This window comes from Glossina fuscipes, unplaced genomic scaffold (assembly GCF_014805625.2).
Source record: "Glossina fuscipes isolate IAEA_lab_2018 unplaced genomic scaffold, Yale_Gfus_2 106619, whole genome shotgun sequence".
NCBI lineage: Eukaryota > Metazoa > Arthropoda > Insecta > Diptera > Glossinidae > Glossina > Glossina fuscipes.
In genome coordinates this window covers 2758-19261 of record NW_024005626.1, presented here as the reverse complement: position 1 = coordinate 19261, position 16504 = coordinate 2758, and the positions used below count along the sequence as shown (strand labels likewise).

At 36.6% G+C, this 16504-nt stretch overlaps 1 protein-coding gene across 1 annotated transcript; it reads left to right on the top strand.

Moving 5' to 3' along the window:
- The first annotated feature begins 12908 nt into the window (after positions 1-12908).
- On the top strand, positions 12909-16023 carry LOC119644289. Its single transcript, XM_038043827.1, has 3 exons — positions 12909-15416; positions 15488-15581; positions 15897-16023. Exons 1-3 carry the CDS (start codon positions 13244-13246, stop codon positions 16021-16023), a joined length of 2394 nt encoding a protein of 797 aa, XP_037899755.1. The 5' UTR covers positions 12909-13243.
- The last annotated feature ends 481 nt before the right edge of the window (positions 16024-16504 follow it).

Here is a 16504-nt window from a genome sequence, read left to right as displayed (position 1 = left end):
ATCGTTAAAACTTAAATACAAAGTAATTGAAAAACTGCTGATATGATTAGATTTTAAGTGACGGCAACACAATGAAATAAATGAAAAAAAAAAAAAACGAAACAAAAAGAAAACCTCATCAGTTGCAAAACACAAGCGAACCGTTTTTCATTCACTTTCACTTTCACTTTCACTTCCACTTTCTCTTTTTTTTTTTTTGTGGTTTATTTTATTCCATAAAAAGGTGGTTAATATTGTTCGAGCGGTTGTAAGTCCAATGTTTAGCTAAACCTTTATACATGTAAACGTTATTGTTTAGTCTTTATATGATACCTTCCTAAGTGGTTAGGTACACACATGCGCACGCCTGCATACACATATGTTTCTTTAAAATTAAAAAAAAAAAAAACGAACACATATAAACGAATTTGTTAAACAATAGAGAGAACAAAATTTGCTTTCTCTTTCTTTCTCTCGCGCTCTATTTCACTCTTTCTCTCTTTTGCTTAGGAGGACATATTCACCTAGTCTGAATGATGTATATATAAATATATATATATAAATTGTTTTTATCGTTTTTATGAATAACATGACATGTGTTGCATGTTTAAAACCATCCATACGCCTGTTGTACTTTATAAATACGTATATATGTATATACGCGTGCATATGTTATTTATTCATTTTATGAAAATAAATTTAATATGAAAGAATGTATATTTGCAAGGGGACGTTACGTTGTTCAAATCACATTACTCACATAGTGGATTTATGCTTAAATTGTGTGTTTAGCTTATGTCTGAGCACTGACGAGATGTTAACTGTGGAAGCTTACAATGTAGCGACGGTGAATGCAAAGTTTCTTTAATAATATTCTACTATAGCTGATGTTATGACTACTAGACTAGCTGTTATGATATTAACATCATCTATAGACCGTGCTTAGGCGTTTGCTTGACAGAAAGAAATAATAAATAAATGGCTTTTCTATCACTACTCACTCACAACATCAGAAAATCATTTAATAAACTATGTTCGACCCAAGATTTCTGAAAGTGAATAATGATGTGCAGACCCCACAGTTTAACTATCTCTTGGTTTAGTTTGATGTCACCAGCAAAGTCTTCGCTTAGCTTATTATGAATTCAAGTATCAGTCAAATCTGAAGCTGAGTACCCATCTTGAAATTGGGCAAATTTTTCTCGGAATTCAATTTCAGAGTAAACGGTTATTCCACTCAAAGTAACCTGTTGTCGTCACGAGTACATGGTCGCTGAAACTGATTAACACATCAAAGAAAATCTTATTTAGAAAATTATCCGCCTGTGTGGCCAAGTAGGCGCAGAGTCTCTAACTAACAACTTGATGGTCTTCGGTTCAAATCTCAATAAAGCCAAATAGCTTTAGAGGCTAATGCTTGAAGGTTTTAGTCCTAGAATTTTCTCTCTAACCAAATTAATAATAATACCTCTTCTCTCTCTTCCTCTTTTTCAAAACTTTCCTTTTTATTGCCATGAAATTTGTAGTATTTGCCGCGCGAGGCAAATGCCAACAAGCCAACTACTGAGTCTCTATCAAATTCTATCGGGCTGAGTAATTGTTTCGACTTGCTTGCTTATCGATCGTTTTCTTGAGAGACGGACTGACGGACTGAATGGTTGGTTTCGTTATACTGAATGTAAATATTGTAAAGTGCAGAATTTTTTCTCTTATGAGATGATAACTGCCGTTAAGGCCACTGGGATGTTTTGTAGCTAATGTCTAATAAAACAAAGGCTCACAGCCTAATTAATAGAGATTTCCTTTTACTATCTCTATAGAAAGCCTAGCTAGGCATCATTCAAAATTTATATATTAATGGAATTACTTTACTTTACAATACATTCATACAGATATAGTATATCAATCTATTCAGTTGTATGCCTTATATTTTCTTAAACCTTTTTATTCTTTGAAATTAACCATAAATCAAAACTCAATCGCCTGACTTATAACAATGTTAATTTAAAACGATTGTTAAACTTGGGCGCCAGGAGAGCAATCTACCACGTCTGCGTTTGTCTGTCACTACGCGTTGTTATCTCCTATACGCTGTTGGAAGGATCCGGTTGCCGCTTCGGTGGTTCGATAAGAAAGAAGAAATAGCGGCAGCGAAATTTTCATCTAACCTCTGCTGAAAGGATTGTCGTTGCCAATCATTAAACAATCACATCCGAAATCGAGGCCGATTACCTTCCTTACTTCTTCTTATCTTAAGTTTATATTAAATATTAAATTCGAACTTAGTAATTAATTTGAAAATACAAAAAAAAAAAAGTTAAAGTCAAGTGATGGACCAAAATGACTTTAATCCTCTTAGTTGTTTATCCATAAACCAGTAGCTAATCGTTGAGCCAGATAACGCCGTAATCTGTCGTGAAATAACTATCTTTATGTTACCAATCATTTAGCTGAATAGATATTTAGTTGATAACTTATCCTAATCTGACATTGTGACCGGTCCATAGTTTGTCTTCTTGTCATAGGTTTCGTGACTTTGTAACAAACTTGTTATTCCGAAGCAGTATAGTCTCCTCAAGCAGTATAAAACTCCTCAATATCAATATTGTTCTACAGCCAACGAAGAAGCCAAAAAAAAAAAAAAAAAATACTTACTATTATTACTTAGAATTTCTTTGGGATGTTGCTCAGTGTAGTCATGTTAAGCGAATTGATTATTTTGTTGAATGGAGAAAGGATTATAGATCAGTAGCTATAGCTAAAGTCTTTATATACCACATCGGTCAACAATTCCCGGGGCAGACACGGGCAGGTATCGTCTCTAACAAAAAAAAGCATATTACCATCGGATAGTACTAACGCTCCAAAGACATCTGCAAAATTTTATATCATTCCTAATTTGCGAGCAATAGTGATTCGACTTCCAGACTATGTATTAACTAAACGTTGCTTTTGTGAGGAAAAGCAATTTGCTTGATTTCAGTGTTTACCTCTCATGTGTTATCGGATCTCTTCTCTGCCGATTGTCGGTTGATTCCTAGCTATAAGCAACGTTATATGGACGCGGTTGAACGCAGTAAGCGCTCATCAAAGAGGATTACACTAGAAAAGATTTTAAAAAAAGTTGAAAAAACTTTCTTCGATATTTGGGAAATAAAAGGGAGTAAGCTGCCTTCCAATAGGTTTCACCCACGGAAGAACAAGGCGCGCATTGCTTCATAAATCGATAACTGTAACAGGAAAAGTTCCTGAATTAAAGTTCAAAGCCCTACTCCGTCCATCATATTCTTCTGCTTTCAACTCCAGCGATTACCATATCTTTGAAAAACGCAAGCAAGAGCGAAGGGTTACTCTTGGACGGACGATTACACAATTCAAATAATGCGGTCATTGCCGAATCAAACATTCTTCTTCTTATTTAATCTAGGAAATTAATGACCTATACATAGTTTAGGGAATGAATTGAGTAACCGATCAAAATCCCACTTATACTGCTTTCAGATATCATTTACCATCAGAGTCTCACTTAAGTTATTCGCCTCAACAACTCAATGCAACTCAATCGTCGTGGATTCGAATGTCAAGTGCGGTAGAGTTTTTAATTAAACCCGATAGCCTTAGATGCTAGTACTTTAAGAGTTGGGTGTTAGAATTTATTTCTCTGGCGAAATTACTAATAATAATAATAATAATAATAATAATTTTAATAGTTATTCGAAAAGTCAGCTGTGTCGCCATAATCTAGTGCTGAGTAGCAAACCTGGTCGACAAGTCGATTGTTTGGATTTACGACCTTTTTCTTGAATGAAGAAGTAAATAATATAACAACAATAACAACAACAATATATAGATTATGAAACAAATTACTCTGGTAAAAAAGTCATAGTTATTTTTGTCTTTACTATATGGACTTTAAGTTCCTTAGTGCTATTAGGAACTTATTTCAGCTAATATCGTAAAGATAAGGCTAAGCATAATCAGCTGCTGAGTCATCGGCTATATCTTACAAGCTAATTAATTCAAGCAAACCTTGCCTTCGTCTACACTAGTTGGCCATTTCCTCAAAGAGAGAGATAACAATTCCACCCATTCCATGGGTACTTTTAGTAGTAATATAATTTATGGAATCAGTTACCTGATCGATCGAGTTTTTTACTTTAATTGCTAACAAATGTCAATTTTGTCCTTGTTAATTGCTTAGTTAATCGATGTCAGCAAGACAAGCTATTGAATGCCTATCTTTTGACGACCGAATAATTACTTTAGCTTAAACTTTTGCTTTAATTTGTTTAATTCGTCCCTCGGGTGACAGTAGCTTTAATCGCTGTAACTATGCTGCGAGTTTGCTTTGATTTGGTCATCCAATGTTAGAGGTTTTCTCTTCTCGGTGTTGTGGTTAACTTTGTATCAATGTCACATATATAGCAGCGCTTTTTAACCGCTTAATCCCATCCGACTAAACAATCAATCACTTATTTACGTTCTTTTAAGCGACGTGATTGTCATAAAAGCTGCGATTGTTCTATCGACCATCATCTGTGGTCACTCATTAGTGTCCAATGTATTTCATTAATTTTCCGTTAGCCACCTTTACCATTTAGGCTCTTTATTATAGCCGTCGCCGAAGGAGGAGAAAAGTATATTCATTTTTTTGCAACTTCTGCAACACCCACAAGGAAGCATCATAGATCGCCATATTGTGTATATATTCTTTTGATCAGCATCAAATTCTAAATCGATTTACGCGTATCCGTCTATCTGTCTGTATGTCGGTCCGTCTGTGCCTATTATCTGTTGTGAACATTTCCCTAGCCGCAAAAATGAAGCTATTGAAAGTTCTTGCACGCATCGAAAATGGGTCAAATTTGTCGAAGGACACGCCCACAGTTTCACCTAAACAAAGAACACCTCTGTTTTTCAAACGGAAGAAAAAATTTGTTCATAATCATTACTCTAAGCAGATAAATGTAAATAAACTTGAACGCACCTGTACAAAAATGGAAATGTTGACCACGCCTACCCAATATTATAACATATCAAAATTTAATTTTTTTTCAATAGCTTTACAAACTGCAGAAACAAGCTTTAAAAACAACATAAACTTGGCCAGTTTCAATTTGGAACGCGCATAAACATGTCCATCTGTTCCTCTGTCCATGTGTAAGGTGTTTGTTATACACATTGGCCTGTTAATAACAATGAAGATGTCGCCTACAAATTGCTAAAGAACTTGTACGTGATTTAAATTTTTCCAAGGACACGCCTACAACGCCCACGTGATGAAAACTTTTATTTTGAAAATACAAAAAATCATCTGCACCCACTCCATACTATAAAGCATGAAAATGTAAATTATTTAAATTTTTTTTTGTCTTCTTTACGATGACGGCGATGGGCACAAAAAATTCGGTCCCGACCGAATATAATTTTCTTACTGGTTTTTTTTTTTCGACAATGGCTTTTGAGTTTAAGGTTTAGAATTTTTTTTTTTAACAACGAAAAGCAAATAAAATAACTGACAACTCGTCGTCTTTAGCTTTAGCTTCATGATCTAAGATTTATCAATCCCATCAGTACATTGTTACGGGCTATTGGTGAGCAATTGCTGTGGACCGCATTTACTTACAAATCGTTTGAGAATTCTCAACTACTTTCGTATGATTATGATATAGTTTGCGAACTCCCTAAGAAAGTAGACTCTTAGTTTGAGTAATAAGAATGCTATGTGTATTTTTGTATATATGTGTGTATGTGTGTGTGTCTATGCATTGGTTTATAATCAATCATTGACACATTGCTGCGAAAGTATTAACGTTGCCCTAAGGATAAGATTCAAGTTGAACGTTGCTTGATAGGGTTAAGCATTCTTTTCTTCTTTGTCTTTTCCTTTTCTTTCCTTTACTCTTTAAACAAAAGTCTCTAAAGTACACAGCTTAAAGTTTGGTTGAAAAAAATGTGTACAAAGTTTGTGTAAAAAATGCATGCACTCTTTAACTACGGAGACTCAAGTTATGCTAATTTTGTCATCTCTTGCTTAAGGGGTAACGCAAGACTTATTGGCGCGAAATTAGATATAATCTTCTCGAATTTATTTACAAAAGACCAATAAGTTTACGGAAACAAATGCTTCTTCATATATTAATAGGTTTATAAAAGCCGTTAAGAAAAACTTTTATTAATAATTTTTTAAAAATATAACTGCAGCACAGCACTTCTGGGATACAAAAAAAAGAAAAAGAAAAGAGAAACCGTATTTTTCGGAACCTCTTTCGCAGTGAATACCGTACAGTGATAAATACTCTTCACCATCTTACAGTTATTCATATAAAGACTTTTCGAAACACTTTCAATTTGGGCCTTCGTCCTTGGGGTAAAACACGTTAGTGTACCAAAGTTTATCTCAAAATATCTCAAAGTTTTGCGAACATTAAACACCAGAAAACAAGACAGATAGACGGACAAGCATGTTAGTTATAATAAAAGATGAGTTACAACGCAGTTATTCCCTCTTAATAGTTGACTGATTTTGAAATGCTTATTCAGCGTCAAGTGCAGTACACCCTTCGTCAGCTCGGCCTGTTCATCCACTTTGTAATTGACGAGTAGGTAAGAATCGAAGTCGGTGTTTGCGGATTCAAATGCTGGTGCTAGACTTGGTCTCGACTATACTTGGTCGTAGCTATAGAATCTACTAAGGCTCTAAAGACACACTTATTGATTTAACTTTGGCTGCTCCTTGCTTATCTCTTTCTTTCTTTTGCCACTTCCTTGTCGTACATATAAAGGATATCCAGTGATCTTGGCTACATTAAAAGAAAAGTGTATATCCCTTACATATTAATAAAAAAAGATCGATAAACCATGGACCGGGAGTTCGAAAAGAGTTGATGCAATTCTTTAGGGCTAACGAACTGCGAAGGTGCTAAGTTTGCGGCACAACTTTTACGTATGACTGAGTAGATCCGTCCAAATTTTACCAATCAACTGTATTAGCTCGTATAAGCCCCTCAGGTCTCGGTGCTATCATCCTTTTCAAGCTTTCACATCAAGCCTGAATTTCTTCCACTGTGATCTTATCTCCTGGAAATTTTCTAGCCAGATCTGTTGCAGTCTTGGATTAATGCTGTGTTACTCGAAAATGTGTTACTACAATTGTCTACGACCAGGCGGAATTTATAATTCTTCATATGGGCTTCCTGCGTCCAACTTTTTTTGATTATTATTTTAACACTCACGGGTCTTTATTCATGGCTTCGCATCAGGCTTTCGAGCATTACACTTTACTGTCTCTCATCGTCACTTCCGAGAGACTTCGACGCTTTTTAATAAAACTCGAAATGTGTTGTGCTTTCTCTGGCCATTGTCGCTCGTCTTTTGGATTTTAGATACTCGAAACTCAGTTGATTAGAGTGAGGAGGTTCAACTTTTTAAAACCGCTTCACAAATAATCGCGAACAGTTCGAAAAAAATAATAAAGGAAAGTTGTTTAGCGGCGAAAGTCAATAGAAAATTTGGAAGAAGGAGATGCACATCTTCAGGGCTTTCCTGGTTTATTTAGCGAATCGTAAATTATTTGAATTCTTAAAGGTTTCCTTAGAATTAATTACGAAAATCGCCCTCATGATCGACTGACTTGTTGAGCACCACCCGATTATGATATGTAGACAAGTTAAATAATTGTTTTTTTTTTTTTTTTTTGCTTTCCATACACACATGCAAATTGTATTATACGTAGCACGGCACAATGTTAAATATATATAAAGGAATTTTCATACACTTGACTCTATCCGATTATTATTACTATTCTATGTTAGTTAAGCTTTAGTCGGTTGGGGAATTTAAACGCTCCGCAAAGATTGTTAAGTTTAGCAATGCATTTAGATAGAGAAACCCATACATTCTTAAATTTATATGTGCCGTGTAGTACATGTACGAATATAAAATAGAAGGGAAATAAAAATTATATTATTGGCAGCCATTCAACTTTATTCCAAGGAACGACAACTCTTGTGTGCACGACTTAAATCAGGCATGAACGAGTCAATATGTTCATATAGACATATGTACGTGCAAGAGACTTGAGAATATAACTTCATACACTCACGTAGCATAGCATTTTATCCGCTTCCCTTTTACATACAAGAGTGCATGCATTCATAAATACATTCCTACATACATATATCTAATGGGGTAAGGAAAGGTTATTTTATAAGTACAATGCAACAAGTCGAATAAATATTATCTAAAAGGGAGAACGAAAATGGCAAAAACCGAAACGAAGGGCAAGCAAAATTATCATTTTTGTTTTTGTTTTTTTTTCTTTTGCTTACACTAACAAACAAACAGATATAGATGATTCTTGTAACTAGTGCTATGTTGGGTATGCCGGAATGCTAAAGTAAATAATGCTTTTGTTGTTTTGCTGTTGCTTTATTAACATTTAAATATTTAAATTGTACAAAAATATTAATTCTAAGCATTTATGAGACAATTTTTCTGTATTCCATAAATTATTAAGGATTCACCGTAATCACCTTAACTTAATTCTTGTTCTTGTTTTTTTTTTTTTTTTATACATAATTATCATCATTTCATTTTTCAATTTATTTATTATAAATAGTCATACACACATACATACAAGCAAGCATTACGTACATCGATTTAATTGAATTCTCTTGAAAATTAAATTACAGACGATTAATGCTATTGATACACTCGGCTGAGTTTAAATTCTTTATATATGCAGTTGGGATTAGCTTAGGGACCGGAATAGCAAAGAGCATAATACTAGGTAGGTAGGAGAAAACAAAAGAAAAATGTTTTATTTTACTTCTCGTTTACCATCTCGTTTACTTTCTTCTTTCTTCTTTTCTATCTGAAGCTTTCCACTCAAATGTAACTTTAAGTCATGATATTCCTTAGTTGGCTTAGTTATGAAGCTGCTTAGCTTGGCCATGGTGCTTATATGGGATAAGTTAAATGGTTTCGTTTCCGTTTTACATGACATCCAGCGGTGCTATTTGACTTTACTGATCTCATTAAATACGAGTAAAATTAAAAGAGAAATTAATGTCATAGCTCATATATATGATAAATAGCTTGAGCATAGTTTGAGAGTGAATTGCGGGTCGTATATCTTATCTTACGTAATCCGATAATTATACCCACCAACGAAGAAGCGGTTTATGTACGTTTTGTCATAATGTTTGCAGCATCTAAAAGAAAAGTTCAGAGAGCAAATTCTGGGACGACCTAGGAAAGTCCGTTCGTCCGTTCGTTTGAAAATTTATATGAATGGCTGAATATGTTATAGCTATGTTTTTATGTTTGCTTGTATGTGCTTATGTCTGCGTATACCTAAGTATATATATATATATATATTATTTTTCATAATAGCGTACTGGCAGTACGCTTGTCTTGAGATCAAACTATCTCGGAACCGCATTACCTCGGGATGGACTCTTATATTTACTATATCATTCTACCTCACCCGTCCTCGCAGGGTCAGTGATCTGAAAAGCCTGTTCCTCACATCGTCATTTTAGCCTTGGCGTAGATCGCGTACGTTATCTGCTCGCAAGTTAAAACGGCACTCGAAAAATAGCCATGGCTAACGAAAAATTGGGTTGGTAACAAATTAATTTCTCAGTGTCCCCTTTTTAGTGATTGTTCTACGTTCCTCTCGAGTCGTTTTCCCATCGTAGCTGCCATTCCGTCAACATGACCTGCCAGATAGAAGTCTTAAATCGGTAGACATCGCTGCAATTTCCTGCGTCAGTAATTCTTTCCTCTTTGTCGCTACGGGCACATAATTGCTTCGTCAATAGTAACACGATGGATAATATATCCGCCAAGATTGCTGCCACTGCCGTTGAAACTGTGCGGTAGGCCGATTTCATTCTCAACATCTACGGCTTTTGAACCGCATCCAGTTTTCGCAGAAGATGTTAACTTTCTAATACCTTCTCTGCACAAGTGGATCCGGCATACATCATTTGCACGTACGCTATGCTGTTTTAATCGCGCCTGTTTTGACCCGTTCACGGATGGTCTAACTCTGCATAGAGTGGTTTGCAAATTGACAATGCTTCATCCCTAACTTTCTTAACATTTCCGCGAGTGCTGGTTTTCTATCTAATTGCACTCCTTGATATTTCAAATTAGAAGTGAATTGAATGCAATATCCATTCACCTTTTTTTTGACGATTAGAAGCATTGTGGCTTCAGTTTTCCCTACAGTAAGTTTGAGTTTGAAATTTTATAGCCATCTACGCTTATCGCTTACGCTAGCCTGAGCTATTATCTCTACCTGCGGGGTCGACGTTTGCTGCACAATCAGGGCAATGTTATCCGCATAACCTATCAATTTCGCTCCACTTGGAAGACCCGTCTTGAGCAACTCGTAGTGCATGATATGAAACTCTACACGAAATGACCTAGGGTAGGACCCTGTGGTCCCCCTGCTATAATCCTAGGTTCTCTTATTCCGTTGTTTGTATTTTACGGTGCACTGCTATGGCTGTCTATCATTTTAACCAAGTACGGAAAAAACTTTCGCTTGTTTCAGCATTTTATTTCGGTTTCCCGATCCGCTGTGCTAAAGACGTTTACCACTTCCGACGTCAGCACAGAACTCTTTTGCGTCCTTCTTTTTTTATTTTGCCGAGACCATTTTCTTAATGGCGTTAACTATAGATCGCCGTTCGATAGAGCCGAATTGGCGCCTAGAAAAGCCGCGCTGGCCCTTCAGCTGTTTTGCTAAACCCGCTCGTAGCATTTTTTCGAAAACTTTGCCCACATTGTTCAGGAGATAGATAGGTCTATAAGGAGGCGGGTTATCTAACGAATTGCCGTTGCTGGCATTTCCACAGTCTCGTATCTAAGTATAGATGTTTGTATACAGGTTATCTTAGTACGTTATTTTGTACGTTGGCCCCCTACTTTGTTTGTGTGCGTGTGCGCCTATTTATGTTTACATGTATGTACGTAGGTACATACGTGCCTGTATGTCTGGCTCCGTGTGTCTGTGCGTCTCCGTGTTTGTGTGGATGCACGCTGTTGATCCTAGTCACACAAAAAAGTTCATGTGAAAAATCGAACGGTTACAAGTTATCATCAAATTTTCACTTTTTTTTTTTTGCTTTTTTCACGTTTTCTACTTATTACCCACAAGACAAACAAGACGGAATGTTGAAAATTATTCTGGATACGTTACACATGCAAATACAATGTTTTTAGTTAGAACAAGCAAGGAAAGTATATTCGGTCGTGACCGAATCTTTTATACCCATCACCGTTGCCCTGAACCAGACAATAAGAGTGAAAGAACTACATTTTCATGCTCTATAAGATGGAGTGGGCGCGGCTGATTTCTTCTATTTTCAAAATAAAACTATTGTTGTAGGTGTGTCCTTTTAAAAATTTAATTCACTTCGAGATTCTTTAAGAATTTTGAAGGCGATATCTTCATTTTCGCTCGACATTCTTTTTGGCAAAAGACTTAAAAAGTAGGTTTACTTTGTCGAGTCCCTCAAGATTCTTTGCGTCCACAAACTTAAATTGTGATATATTGTAACATTGGGTGACTGGATTGTCCGGTAGTCCCGGAACAATAGGATTTGCTATAGAAGGTATGTTTAAGTTCTTATAATTTTCTCAGCTGTGTGTGTGTTCTCGGTTTACATGGTACTAGTTATTTGGCCCATTTTCCATGCCCACCGGAGTACAAACAGTTCTAATATTTTCATCAAATTCGAAGTCGATTCTTTCTTTTTGCGACGAAGCATAGACGACACACGGACAATTGGACGGACGGGTATGCCTAAATCAACTGGAAATTTGATGCTTATCAAGGACATTTGATGTCTCTGAAGTTTCTTTTCAAGCAATGAAAACGTTTTGCTGAAATGAATACCTTCTTATGATTCGGTGTGGTGTGTATAACAAGATAATATGCATAAAATGAAAATTACGTATTAACAAGTAAGATGATTATATTCGGCCCGGGCCGAATCTCGAAAATATATATTATTCCATAAATATTTTTGGTTATATTATATACACACACACGCACCTTTATGTTCCTAAAAGTTAAATAAATGAAAGTTTTTTTTTAACGACTATTAGTAGTACAAGCTAACAAGTGCACAAAGTAAAGTAAAGTAAATAATCATATGTATGTCTAAACCTATGTTCGTTCATTCACTCATTTTTTTAAGCCTTAAGGGATTTTTCATATTTCATTAAACACTACTACACGTTCTCCAGTACAATGTATTATTATAAATATCGCATTAAGCTAAGTAAGAATAGAATTCAATCAATATAACTTCCAAACCAATATGTTTAACTCAACAAATATTTACATTCACGTTGTGAATGTGTCCTTGTCATTACATCACCAGCAGCACACAACTTTTAAATTTTACTTGCCTTAATGCACATGTCTTCTCTAATTTACAGATCCAGATACCGTTCATTATACACGAATGATTTTGTACAAAGAAAATAAGAAAGAAACAAAGTACATTAATTGAATGGTTTGGATTTGCGAGAATCACCAGTCAATCATGTGTTATGAATGAATAAAAGGAATAGCGAAAATCAAAGTGAATAAATGTAATCAATACGAAATCGTTAATAATACTTATATGGAAAAATTCATCTACCTAATCGTCTTCATTCTATTCAATGACAAGTAGTTTTCTGCTTATTTTTGCATAGAAAAGCGATATAAAGTGTTTTGCAGAGAATATCGTGGCCAAAACAGGCAACGCAAAAGCTTAAAGTTAACCGTGAAACCCCGATAGATAAAGTATGAGCATCGCCATCGTCATCATTGCTGCTATTGTTGTCAATTGTCGCGCATAGCAATTGAACAACACCAAAAAAAAAAAAAAAAAAAACAAAAAAAAAAACAAAACAAAACAAAAAACAGGAAACAGGAAGAACAAAAAATGTTTTATACAAAAAAAATCATCATTGTCAATAGCAACAACATCAATCAAGCGGACGTTGCCGTTATCGTTCACGTTATTAGATTGCTTTCACAAACACCCGCTAATCACAAAGAATCACTTTAACAACTAGTAAAGATATCGATAGATAATATAACAATAAAAATATATTCATCCATAAGAACCAAAGTCATTTGCGGTTAGTGAAAGCGCTTAGAATTTGGAAAAAAAAAAAAACAGAAAAAAAAACCCGGACGGAACACAAATGACACCTGCTTGACTCGTTTTTCGTGTTGTTGTTGCTTCAAATGGAAGGAGAAATTCATAAAAGGCCAGTAAGTGATCAAGATGATGAAGTGGAAGAGAATATTAACTTATGGAATTCGGAAGGCACGGACAGGGAAGAAAAGATGGAGGAGGAAAAGCACACCGGGGAGCCAGAGGAATCACAAGGTCCGCTTAAATCGGATAAAGCTGTTTCCACAGATGGCATCAATTCTTTGGAGGATTTGCAAAGGGCACTTACCTATGAGGCCATTTTTCACAGCCTCCTCGAGAAGAAAATGCAGGCTATGAAACGCGACTGCGAAGAGCGTAAGCGAGCTAAACGGCTTAAACGGAAATCTATTGGTAGAATGTTTTTTGCCCGGAAGCTATTCAGCAGTGTTGAATCGCGTCAAAATTCAACGCTTAGTGAAAGCGGCGAAGATCAATTGTGTTCGCGTACGGTACCCACATCACCACACAAGACAAAATCGCCTAAAACTGCCATAAGAGATAAGGCTTACAAACGCCGAAAATCTGATGAAATCGAAGTGGCATCGATTACATCCCTTACTCAAAGTCAAAGTCGTTCTCAGGGGTCGCGAACGAGAACCAAAGCGAAAACCACTGCCAGTGCTAAGAGATTACCACAATCTGCGCCTTTGGCTGATGATAGTGTGGCTAGCACTCTTAGCAATTCCTCAGAAAGACAAAGTGTCGACCAGAAATTGGCGCAACGGCATTTACTGGTCCACGCTCAGACTCATACGCCGATCGATGCGGCCGTTTCAAGTTCCTCGGGCGAATCGAAAAATGCCCCACACACCAATGGTATATTAACTAGCTCTGCTGTACCCTCCGCTTCCTTCGTTGAACGCAGCTATGATACAGCATCGTTAGGTAGTGGTTATGAAAATGGTACGGGCGCTCGTTTACATTCCTCCACTTTAGCTGACGGTAGTTTGACATCTATACGTGATAGCATTGAGAGCTTATCATTTGCTAGTTCCCGGTGCACGGTGAGTTTTGGCGCAACTGAAATCATTCCGGAAATCCATAGGGATACTTTGTTATACGATCGCATTCGAGCGGCAAAGCGTCAGCGTATACTTGAAGCCAAATCAATTAGTGCACAATGCAGCCCAGAGCTGCCGCCACGTCTTGTTTTAAAGACTCTTAGGGCGATGCCCGAAAACGATACAGCTTCTTCACTTACCATAACTGGAGAAGAAAATCAAAAAATGAAAGATATAAGACATATAACTGCCACTGCCCAGCAAACCAAACACGCCCTAAGAACTCAACCCGCAACTAGTGAAGTCGCCATAGCGTTACCACCTAGCAAGTCGATTGTGCTGCCGCAAAACTTACTGCGCGCCGATAGCGAAAATCGGTCGGAAAAAATTGAGAAAGAGCTTGCAGTACAATCACGCGACATAACACGTCAAAATACTTCAGAAGATAGTGCAAATTTAACAATAAGTACTTTGTTAAATCAGAGTGATTCGTTGTCATTGCACGGTTCAAGAGTTTGGCCTACAGTTGAATTGAATGTGCTTGACAAACCTGTAACATTGGGTGATCGTTTTAAATCAAAATCAACCAGTTTATTAGCCGTTTTGAGTAATGGCCGCGCCCGACCGCCACCCTTGCCACCACCACCCCTGGAATCCGCTACAGTTTCGCCAGCTGCTTTATTGTCGCCTACCACTCTCACACGTAGCGCATTAACCGTCGAACAGCTGCATCAACATCAAAGCGATTATCATCAACGTTTAGTGAATAGCCTTAAATCGTCAATGCCTCCCCAAACGTCGCCACCCTGTACTGAGACAACTGATTCGCCCCCGCAAACATTACATATTGTAACGATAGCTAGTTCGTCAGCTTCAACGCAACCATATCCTATGATTACTACAAGTTCCGGTGCTATGCCGATCGATATCGATGCACCACCAATGCTGTCAGAACAAATTTTACCGTTCCGCAATGGTACTGCCAGTGGCGCTATTGTTGCCACTGCGGCTCCATCAAGCGAAACGGCTAAATTGCATCGTATGACTTCAACGTCGACTGGTTCTAGTGTCGCGCCTATTGGCTGTTGTGCTACAAGTAAAACTTCTGCACGCGACAAAAGCAAGCAACGTATCAAACCTCTTGTACCAGCCGGCCAAAGCGGCAGTGATGATGAATATCGTGGTCGTAAACGTAAATACAGTAAGCGCATCCTATAAATAATTGCATAAAAGAAAATTTCATTTAATTTTGTCCTTTTGTTACTTTCATAGAACGTTATCATCGTTGTTCAGATCCAATATTAGTTTATCCCAAACCAAATGGCTTACAACATTGCATACTTGCTATGCCAACCAATGAGCCTGTGTAAGTATAAACAAAAAAAAGGAAAACGAGAAGGCGAAGGCGAAGGCGAAGGGAAACGAGAGCAAGAAAAATTGACGTTGATTAGCCATAAACCATAGATTACATCACTGTTAAATTATTTAAGCTTTTTCTAATGAAGACAAAATTCTTAACTATATAGAGATAGAAAGGAACGAAAAACTTTTATAAATTATCGTTTATAATAATATTGTTTTCTTCTTTCCATGTCTTTCTCTTTTGAACGCTTTGGCTTTTATTATGTTTGTCTGGGGACTTAATTATTGTATTATGACGAACGTCAAACAAACGCTGTAGACAATATCCTTACAGCGAAGAATACTCTTATGATACGCAACTGCAAATAGAGTCCGATAAAAACGATGACTTGGAAAAGATTGTACCAAGCAGCAGCACAAGACGAAGACATCGCAAGCATCGGTAAGTACTGTAATTAAATGAAATGATCAGAGACTCTTTTGCGGAAGACTCTTTAACGGACGTGTTAAGTGTTAAACATGTACAAGAATGACAGCGAATTCATTATTGATACTGATAAAGTATACTAATTTCGTTTCTCATTAACAAGGTGGGTCGTTAGCTATGAAGTAAGTTGAAAAAGGGAGTTCGTTAATAATCTAACTTTGGTTGCAACGGTCTGGTATGAAAAGGAATAAAAACTCTTCGATTAATAGTCGTATTCTGATCTTGTGACCGGGTCCTTAGTCATTGAAGACTACTATGGGTTTTCATGTTGTAACCCACATGGCCTTATATCAAATCTGGTATTGCGGAGTAGTAGTTAAGTCATAAGAAACATAAGCAAAAAAAGTGATTTCTTACTTGTAACGTGCCTGTGATGTTGTTCATAACGCGGCAGCAAATTACTTTTGCAAGCAAAACTTTGGTAAAATGATTTTTTGCTA